A 10,889-nucleotide genomic window follows, 5' to 3' on the forward strand; every position below is an offset into this window, starting at 1 on the left:
AGTTCTCAGCTGTTCTTTCAGCAAATGTTGCACAGATGAGGTGTAAACACTGAAAATGAAAGCAAGCCACAACACATCCTCCTCCTTTCAGTTCACAATAACAGCTGTGCCGCTTTTTATTTGACCACAAAAGAATACACCATTTCTGAATCATAAACTTTGGCTACTTTTGCAGTTTTTTTTAAAGTTTTTTTGCTCGTTTAAACTTATTCATTACTTGGGATTATTCAGCGGATAATCCCAAGTAATTATCCGCTGGATATCTGAAACGAAGGGTTTTCCCAAGCACGCAGTTCATACAGATGGACTGAATGTGAATAATGAAACAAACATCACACGGGACAATTAGCCACGGAAAAATTCTATTGGCTTGTACAAGTTTGCTGTAGTAGCCTGAGGGAGTGGAGACAGCTGGTTCCACGGCCGAACCTCTCCACCGTGGCCTGCTGCACAATCCCCTCTTTCCTCCACTGTTCCCTCTGTTTGATCTCTCTGTTTTCCCAAAATAAATTGAGACGTTTTCTTCTCCGTGTCCTCTCTCCGTCAGTGCTGGCTCTTCCCCAGCTCCATCACCTGATCCCCGACGGTGAGCTTACCAGCATTAAAATCACGCGACAGGATCCCTCGGACCCACTGGCCATCAGCATCGTTGGCGGCAATGAGACCCCTCTGGTTCGCATCCTCATCCAGGACATCTACAGGGAAGGGGTCATTGCTCGGGACGGCCGCCTGCTGCCCGGGGACATGATCCTGAAGGTACGAAAATGACACAAAAGCTGCGTTTCCATTAAAAATTTGCGCCAAACGTTTGATATTCCGCTAAAGTAAAAAAAATATATATACAATTTCGCAAAGACGGTGTTTCCATTAAATAAGGAATCCACCTAAAGTCACATGTGAATAAGCTTGTTCACATGATAAGTCATTAAAAATCATGGATGTAAACACTCACAGAGATATATTTATATTTCCACCATCAGAGAAGACGTTGTTGTTTTTAGGCATTGGATTAGCAAGCAGCGGATACTTGGGAGTGGCTAGTATATCTAGTATATATTCTGTTTTCTGTAAATTTATGCTCGCGATTTTATGATTTTCAACCTGAGGTGAAGCCAAGAGGCCTTATAAGGACATTGCTGCTGTTTACAAACTGCAGTGTTGCATCAAAAGTGTTTCCGCTGCAGTTGGGCAAAGTACACCAATTTAGAAAAACCACCTCAAGCACAAAGACGTATGGCAGTAAAAAAAAAAAAACAGTATTTCGATCATGTTACCGTTAAGCAAATTTATTTCCCAATTTGCCAAATTTTAAGGTCAACGTAAGCGCAGCTCCCGAGAATCGAGTCGAGCTGTGAGTGGACCTTAACGATGTCCTTCCGTTTCCCCTTCCAGGTCAACGGCATTGACATAAGCAACGTGCCTCACTACTTTGCCGTGACAACCCTGAGGCAGCCGTGCCAACTCCTGCGCCTGACCGTGCTCAGAGAGCAGCGGCACCGCTACCGTTCGCACTCGCACAGCCACGCTCACGGAGCCGGCGTCCACCAGGCTCTGGGCCCGCCCCACCATCCGATGAGAGACGACAGCGTTCACGTGGTGCTGAACAAGAACGCTCCGGACGAACAGCTGGGCATCAAGCTGGTGCGGCGAGCGGAGGAGCACGGGGTCTACATCTTCCACCTGCTGGAGGGAGGCCTGGCTGCGCGTGACGGACAGCTGTGCATAGGCGACCGCGTGCTGGCCATCAACGGGCACGATCTGCGCTACGGGGCACCGGAGCATGCCGCCTTGCTCATCCAGGTCAGTCAGGATGGACACCAAGGATTAGCTCTGTTTGGAAAGTTCACAGTTACGACTAGGGCTGAAACGATTAATCGTCATTAATCGGATGATAGGTTAATCACGATTAATTGTGATTAATTACTCACAATTAATTAATCGTGATTATTATTGAAAAATCAGACAACACAATTATAATTGTGATTCATGATTCAACAAGTAATTGTCATTAATCAATTAATGAAATAATTGGCAACTAATTTAGTCATTGATTAATCGTTAACTGGAGTATACAGAATAAAAAAAAAGGCCATTTGCTGGAAGAACACCCTCAGAGTAGCTACTAAACCAAATCTGTAGGAAAAATATATTCACTTGCACTAAAGATGTTTTTTTTTTATCTTTGCCTGCAAATCTGTTCTACCAAGAGAACAACTCAAGTGACATAGTTTTAGCATCACCCGGTTCAAATGCTGTGAAAAAAATAAAATTCTTATTAAGCACCTTCTGCTATGCAATTATTATTGGTTAATAATCAAGTGTGTAACTAACGGAATGTCATCTTATTGCATTTTAGGCAATGAAATATTTATATTCTTATTTAAAAATAAGTTTAATTGTTTTCCAAAAATGGAAAAAAAAAGGTCTAAGTGGTTTTAAATGAAAAATCTGTAGAATGTACCTTTATTCTCCCCTGTGATTAACTTATTAATTGTCTAAATAATCTGTCAAATATTTGATCAACAGAACAATCGATTCCTGAAACAATCGATAGTTGCAGCCATAGCTGCGACACATTCCACCTAAACGTTGTTGCAGACCAGAACCAGCCTGTTCGTTCTCCGCCTCCCGGCGGTATTAAAGATAATTGCGGTGATTCAAGCTAATTGTGTCGAGCTGCGTTGTTGTGTCTGCCTTCGCTGCAGCTAATGCTGTTTAATTGTGGCAACTCCCCTGATGGACATGTGGGTTTTGGGTGGGGGACGGGGGGCAGGCGTGCGGCCGCCTCTGGTTCCTGGTTGATGCCAGCCAGTGATGGCGTGTGTTTGGTTAATGGCGGTTAATTACTGCGTGTTTACGGCTGACTGTGCAGGGTCTCTGGGCTCGGAGTTCCTGTCTGGGCCGTCTGACCGGCTCTTTCTGGGTCTCAACGGAGCCAAGATGGCCTCTCGGAGCGGCCACTTTCTGTCAGAGATTAAGAACTGGCAGGGAAGAAATTGAATTAGTCCAATTAGGGCAATAATGGTTTGGACTGGCTAATTCAGGGCTCAGCGGCGTGTTGGAGAGAGCGGCAGAAATCTCTCTAGGAATACGAGAGCAGGGAGGCGGCTGGCTGCAGCCATCCAGCCTGTCTGACTGACAGGCAAAAGCCTCAGTCAGAAAAAGAAGGTTTTGACGTTAAAGTCTATTTTCGAAATGTAACACAAAAATACGAAGCATATCTCCACTTCCAGAAATTCAAACATGAAGCCTGTTTGTTGGTCACTTCAGGCGAGCGAGCACAGTGTGCACTTCGTGGTGTCTCGTCAGATCTGCCTGCCCAACCCAGACATCCTACCAGAGGGGCCATGGGGCATGGACGGCCCCCCACCATACTCCCCTGTGGATATGGAGCAAACGCTGCTGGTAAGAAGCAAACACACACACACACATACAGACATGTAGGTATATATGTGCAGGAGATAGGAGCACTACTGAATACACAGAGAAAACCTTTGTTCCTTTTATAAACTCTCCCTTTCAGGTGCAAATGATCCATGCAGCCGTTCTTCTCCCTTCAAAGTCAAGCATGTCATTCAAAGAGGGCAACGAGAGCGTCTTCTATCCTCACAGATTTGCAGCGTACATATCAGCCATGTTTTTTTTTTTCTTTTTTTTTTTCTGACAGCTACCTAAAGATTCCTATCCGTTCTCTTCCCGTAGTTTGATATAAACCAAGGTGATAGCGGTGCAGACTCATAGTCTGCTACCTTCATTATTGTCGCTCTCGCTGAATGGAGCTTTTTTTTTTTTTTTTTAATAGACAGTATCGAGCCAGAAATTACAATGAGTTTAACCTCTGCAGAGAATTTTGCCAAGAAAAATGCAGGATATGATTTTCATTTGTCTCTTTCAGTGCACGTCTTTAAATTACGGCAAAAAGACGTTTCGGAGCTGGATGGGGCGGGACCGTTTGGGTTTGAAATAAAGGATCAAAATTCAAAGTATAAACTACTGAGCATCATAGAACAGAGGCTAAACTGAGGGGTCGTGCTTTCTTTTAACACTTTTAAGAACATTAGTAGAACTCTGATTGCCTGGGTTTTTATCAAGTCGTCATTTGCACAGAACACTGTAGCTTTTCCTAGGAACTCTTAAAAAGTGTCTTTAGTCGAGGGAGAGAAGATCTTGCGGAGATGTGAGCTTACAGTTTGAATAAACACTCAGAAACATTTCTCTAAATTGCAGCGATGGCTTTTTCCAGGAAAGGGTTGAACAGAGAAACATTCAGTCACTCAGGTGTAACTTGGAACCATGGAAAAAAGAAAAAAACAAAATGGAGAACACAAAGTCCCTGGCCGCTGAACATAATGGCTGAGTGTAGAGGAGCAAAATCTTTGCTTTGGTCTCCATGAACTCAGAGGACAGAGGAGATGTGGTTCAGACACAAAACGGTGACATGATTCAACCGTCGTCGTCTCACTGCGCTGTGGTTGGATTTAAAGAAAGACAAGAAACCAAAGGAGCTGATGCTTACAAATGAACCTTACAGGTGATGAAATGAACCAGCGCTCTCTGCCTTTCAAAATCAGTTTGTCATGTTTCTAAAAATGAGTGTACGTTTTTATGTGCGCTGAACTGAATATAGGAAACATTAATTTACCTCCAACTATGACTGCGTCCCCTGTGGACGCCCCCCCTCTCTCTCCCCTCTCTGAAATTAGTTCCTGCGCCTCGACTGTAAATTTGTCAATAAGACCAGCAGCTTATTACCTCAGCCTATCATAAAAAAAAAAAAATAAAAAAAAAGCTACACGGACTCTGTTAGGATGTGACAACCTTTAGAGCTCACTAGACACCATTACCGTTCATTAAAAAGCTGCCGCTCAGGAGGGCAGAGCACATGACTCACACTCAGCGCGGTGCGTAGGAGGCCTCTGATTACGGACGCTTTCAGCACAGCTTGAGTCAGCGCTGAGCCCTCGGGTCGACAGCGAGAGCTCTGCTGCGAACGCGTGTGAACGCGGCACGTTAGCGTAGCGGCACAGGCTCCCAGCCCGTCGACCCCGACGCGCCCATGTGCCGTTCATTACCTGTCCCGGACATGAGTGAGGAGGCTCTCGAATCAGCTACGCTGCTTATCGCCGTACATCATTCCACGGCGGTTACGCTAATGAGGTCGTTCATCATTTACCCATCGCCAAAGAGCGCGTTGTTGGAGTGGGCCCCGTCTCGCGGAGCACCGTGGATGGAAACCCAGATGACTTTTGGGCGTTTGAGAAAGCAGCCGCTATTTTTGTTATTATTATTATGCAAATGTGCTCCTCCGAGTTTTAATTAGAACACGCAGTTTGAATAAGGTGTCCTTGGTGTTCGTTAGCTCCTCGTCTGCTTTTGCTTTATTGTCTCCATCACAAAAAGAAGAACATGTGCTGAAGGAGAAGAGACGCTTAAGACATCACAGTGACAGCACGCCGTGTTCCTACAGTCTGAAGAAATGCTTCATTCATCCATATGCAATTTTGCTACTTTTTGTAAAATTTTAATTTATATTAATTATTTCAAAAATGAGCTAAATCGAACTGAGAATCCTGAAAATTTCAGGGTGCGTTCACACCAGTTCAGTTTAGTCCGTTTTAATCAAACTCTGCTTCGTCTGTCTAGAAAGCCGGGTTGGTTTGGGGAACCAGACTTTCCCAAATGCGCAATTGAACTCTGATGCAGACCAAAAAAAGCGAACTGAGGGCCACTTGAAAACGAAGGTCTCAGTTCAGGTGAAGTGAAAGTAAGTAAGTGGACCAGAGGTCGCTAATAAAGCAGGAAGCTTTAATTCAGCCAGAGGAGACGCCCAAGTCTAGCGCCAGACAGAGGAATGTCATGTTGTCCTCCTATCAAGGACAAACGAGAAACTTTGCAACCGCTAAAATCTCACTCCACTCCATATTGTTTACATTTTGCGAAGAAGGAAGCTGCGCTCGTGTCGTCTGCAGAGGTTTCCGTGTCGTTTCCGTCTGTGGTTCTTGTTGCAGCGCCACCAGAGTGGAGGTAGTGAACAGGCTTTTCAAAGGGTGGGCTTTGTTTCACACAGTGAAACAAACCACAGTGACCTTTCATGACCTCTGGAAACATTTCTTAATATCTTTAAAACAACAGGGACACAAATGGAAAAAAATTTTCTGCACAAAAGTAGCACAAACATTTCACTCCATTTTTGTCTGACTTGAAGAGGGCGGGAGGCGGGGGAGGGGCGTGGTTCACTCAGGCGAGTGAACCGGACTTAAAACACCCAGAATATCAATTCAGGGAAAGTTTGGGATTTTGACCTGAGTAATCTTTAAGACACAACAACTTGGGTGAACTTTTCAAGTATTCTCATGTTGGCCTTTCTATCTTTTGTCCAGGACTCCTGTCAGAAGCCCGCGTGTTACGAGAAGACAGTCACACTAACCAAGGAGCCGTACGACTCCCTGGGCATGACGGTGGCGGGCGGCATGTCCAGCCGAGGATGGGACCTTCCCATCTACGTCACAAACGTGGACCCCGACGGCGTGGTGGGACAGGAGGGGTCCATCCGCAAAGGTAACGTCACCGTCTGCCAAATTTCATGATGTCACGGGCATTTAATTGTGTGGAATCGCTCCTGATCGCTCTTATTCGTCGTGCGTTGTTAGATGAGTGAAACATCCGTGCGGGCGGTCTGTCACGGATGAGCCTTTCTGCAGTGAAGAGCACAAACAAAATGATCGATGACGACTTCACATGAAGCTCCATCATCCAGCAGAAACCTCGGCTGCTCGTGTCGATTATTGCTCCGCAGATTTGCTTCCCTCAAAATGAAAAAAAAATAAAAATAAATCATATTACAATATAGGGCAGATTTAGCAAAATAGGTTTTTAAAAAAAAGTATTATTGATTTTCTTTTCTTAGTTTGTCATGTTGCAACTGCAAACTAGACAAGGACAAGTTAGCGCACGATCGTGAGTAGAAGAAAAACTAAGGAGAAATGTTTTAACAAATGAAAATCTAACACCCTTTTAATCTGATTCCTTAAAATGAAATGTAGACATTTTTTTAATAACCCATTTTTCCTTTTCACTTCACAATTTTGAACTGCGTATTGTTTGTCCCCTTGATAAGATCAGTTAAAACACATCTCCATTTTTGTTTACAGTAGTTGCGATGCCGTTGATCATATTGCTGCGCATTTTGACATTTCAAAATTAAACGTACTTAAAGGAAACACGGCAGTTTTGAAAAACGTTTCATTTTTTCGATAAAAACTTTTAGAACAAGGCGGTTTTTCAAGCCATTTTGAAAATGGTTTATTTCTCAAAACGGCAACATAAAGACTTTCTTCACATCACACGAGTCACATGATCAGGACCCGGATGTTACCACTGACGCAAACTACGAAGAGGAAAACGACAGGAAGTAGTTGGAGGATCATGGTGTGGCATTCGTTTTAATGACGGGTGAATAATTTATTATCAAAAAAGGGTTTTGCAGATGAAGGCAGGGGAGTGGCAGGTTTTCAGGACAAATTCTGATTCCAGGAATCCTACCTATTACGGTTCCCCAGCCTCAGTCTGAAGCTTCGTTTACGGGAAGAGTGAGACAAATATTGCAACAACGGTAATATGAGGACTTCCTGAAATTAGCAATAAGTCTGTTGCTTTGTGTGCGGTTCAAGGTGCACATTACCGCATTCATTTGGGACAGAGCAGCAGCAGCAGCTGTCTCTGTGTGCTTATGAAAGATGTTTGTGCATTGTAACGGCGCATTCATTTGCATTTTCTCGCAGGCCAAATGTGTCCTTTGTGTTGCTTGCTAGCAAGCCGGTCTGCACCGTCCATCTTTGCATCACTTTCATCATTAACAGGGTTTTTAAAAGCCCACAGCTGGCCTTTGGTTTCAGTGTCTTTGTGGTCCAGATGCAAGAATGACGATGAATATTAAGCAGAAAGAAGATCAGCCCCAGACTCTGATGTCTCGCTCGCTCTCTCAAAAAAAAAAAAAAAAAAAAAAAGAGCAGTAACCCTGCGCCGAGGATAAACTGTGCTGTCAACCCACAGGTGACATTTTGCTGAATGTGAACGGCATGGATTTGACGGGGGTGACGCGAGGCGAGGCGGTGGCCAACCTCAAGAACACTTCCTCTCCCGTCGTGCTCAAGGTCCTGGAGATGCGTCCGCCCGACGACAACCCGCCGGAGTTCACGCTGCCGCCGTGTCTCACGCCGTCGCCCACAGACAGCACCAAGAGCCCGCTGCCCAACGACGATTACTCCCCGCTGTGGGTCTCGTGGCTGCAGGTACCCAGGTGAGCGATCCCTCCTGCGATATCTGTCTTCGCCCGTAGATTTAATTTTTTTTTTTTTACTTTTTGGTTTCTGCAGCTCCGACGTGTCCTTTTGACCTTCGCCAGCTGGTGCGCGCTGACGTTTAGACAGAAACAGTGGGAAAGAAACGCTCATTATACTTTTAAAGCATTCTTTTTTCTTTTTTATATTCGATACTTATAAATCACTAAAACCTGTGAGAACTGAAGGGTTTTTAATAATACATACAAGGTTTTGTCGTAGTCATGGAGACAGTCTTGCACTGACACAAATAGCCACTTTTCCTTCTTATGTGGAATAAAAAAAGGGATTCAACGGTGCAGCTGAAAGCAATGAATATTTTTTCCTTCTTCACCTTTTTGTAATACATTCAATGTTGGTTTTCCACAAAAATACCTTAGAGCATCAAACTCCTTTTCATTTTGAGCCACATCAAGATCAATAATGTTCTCAAGGGTTGATTGCGTCAGAATGTAGCGTATTCCATTAAAAAATGGTTACATATTAATAAAGAGCCACCTCTGCATTCAATTAGTTCGTCTTAAAAATCAAATGGTGTTCAACGTCTTTCCACGTTCATCAATCCATCCTGGATTTTGTGGTAGATTTTGTGAGTTTGAAATACTTGCAAAGAATTCTGCAATATTTCCACTCGGGTATGACTTTAAATGTGACTTTTTACTATTGGTGGTGTTATAGAGGTGTTTCCGTTTAGCCGTGAGCTACTGAAGTGACTGTCTTGGCTTTATTACTCTTCCCGTCGCATACATACTCAAGACTGTTGTTCAGTTTGTTTGTAATTTAAAGGTGAATCTAAGAGATCAGCGTGTTTAATCTCCTTCTTGCCCCACGCAGACATCTCTACTGCTGCAAAGACATCGTTCTGCGGCGGAGCACGTCGGGCAGCCTGGGCTTCAGCATTGTGGGAGGCCAGGAGGAGGTCAACTGCAATCAATCGTTTTTTATCCGCTCCATTGTCGAGGGCACGCCGGCCTACAACGATGGCAGGATAAGGTATTCAGCAAGTGCATCTTACAGACGTCTGACCTTTAGAGCTGCAGTATTCAACTTTTATTAGCAAAGTCTGTTTGTTTGTTTTTTTGCATATTTGTTAAAACTGTTACCATGTTGTGACAGTAAACTACGGGACAAACCATCTGTGAAGAAATCAAGCTCGTCTGATTTTTGATTTATTTATTTTTTTCTCCCAGTGCTATTTGCGGAAATACACCACTTGGTCAAAAAACACCCAATCATACCCAGGAGGAGGATCTTACCATAGTCAATCAAGCTTGTGTAGGCACTGCTAAATGTGCTGATGGCTGAGAAACAACTTAATGTTACAGGAAAACCGTTAATCCGCAGACATCGGTGGCCATGCTAACTCCAGTGCATACACAAGCTTGATTGACAGCACTAAGACCCTCCTCCTGGCTCTGATTGGTTGTTTCAAACCAAGTGGCGTATTTATGAAAATAGCTCTGGAATAAAGTAGAGGAGCTTGATATTTTTATTTTTTTTTTACAGATTATCTGTCTCATACCATACTGTCACGTACACAAGCTTGATTGACAGTGCTAAGACCCGCCTCCTGGCTCTGATTGGTTGTCTCTAGTTTGCACTGAGAGAAGGCAGAGAAGTTCAATTTTCCATCTCATTACTCTGTAACGACACAGTGACAGCTTTAACAATAAAAAACATATTTGTTTCAGAAAACTTACATATTATAGCTTTATTAAAACCTTTTAGGCGACGCCGAATATAACACGGTAAATTAAACAAAGGTCTGCATTTTCCCTTCCTTTTTAAATTTTTTTTTTATGAAGATGCGGGGATATCCTGCTGGAGGTGAACGGGAAGAGCACGTGGGGGATGACGCACACGGCACTGGTTCGCCTCCTGAAGGAGCTCCGGGGCAGAATCACCCTGACCATCGTGTCTTGGCCGGGCAGCCTGCTGTAAACGGCACTCCCAAGCCATCCGGAACCGCTTTTTATCGACACTGACCGAGGAATGTGGAAGGCAGAGAGCTTTGGACCGGCCGACCACCCTAAGCTCGCTGTGTGGGAAGAGAAGCTGAGGACGGCCGCGCGGACGCCTCGCCGCAGACGGGCTGCTGGGGGACTTTGCCAGGACTTTGCAGGAGATGCAGATAAGAGAGACTGGATCGTGACCAGAAGGTTGACTCGCCCCCCCACAGTCCCCACGGAAATCCTGAACCGGAACAGATCCGGACCGGACGCCGGACTCTTGTCTTGCTTAGAGGACACTGATCAGCGTCCAGTGAGTCGGGTGGGAGGACAGAAAGGAGACACGACTCGTTGCCAATTTCAATAGATGTATATTAGGATAATGCGTTAAGCTGGACTCACATTTCTTTACGTAAAATGTTTGGTGTCTAAAAAAAAAAGAAAAAAAAAAAAGAAGGAAATATCAAAACGAACAAAGAAAATGTACCGAACCAAGCACTTGTAATATGTTTCTTTTGTTTGTCGTATGGCCTTTAAACTTGGGCTCTATTCTGTTTGTACCGACAGTGGTTGTCATCTTCAAGACACGTTGCCAAGTAGT

The 10,889-nt window shown here is 44.3% G+C and overlaps 1 protein-coding gene across 2 annotated transcripts in view; it reads left to right on the forward strand.

The window, feature by feature from the left end:
• lnx1 (ligand of numb-protein X 1) overlaps positions 1 to 10,741 on the forward strand; it is a 49,031-nt gene extending 38,290 nt beyond the window's left edge. For both annotated transcript variants that reach the window (XM_007550693.2, XM_007550695.2), the window contains 7 exons: positions 548 to 756; positions 1,393 to 1,800; positions 3,271 to 3,405; positions 6,381 to 6,558; positions 8,053 to 8,299; positions 9,174 to 9,332; positions 10,145 to 10,741. In XM_007550693.2, coding sequence (XP_007550755.1) covers positions 548 to 756; positions 1,393 to 1,800; positions 3,271 to 3,405; positions 6,381 to 6,558; positions 8,053 to 8,299; positions 9,174 to 9,332; positions 10,145 to 10,280 — 1,472 coding nt within the window. In that variant the 3' untranslated portion in view covers positions 10,281 to 10,741. The remainder of the gene's footprint in view (positions 1 to 547; positions 757 to 1,392; positions 1,801 to 3,270; positions 3,406 to 6,380; positions 6,559 to 8,052; positions 8,300 to 9,173; positions 9,333 to 10,144) is intronic.
• Positions 10,742 to 10,889: the final 148 nt, after the last annotated feature.

Source organism: Poecilia formosa, unplaced genomic scaffold, assembly GCF_000485575.1.
Source record: "Poecilia formosa unplaced genomic scaffold, Poecilia_formosa-5.1.2 Scaffold37, whole genome shotgun sequence".
NCBI classification, from domain to species: Eukaryota; Metazoa; Chordata; class Actinopteri; order Cyprinodontiformes; family Poeciliidae; genus Poecilia; species Poecilia formosa.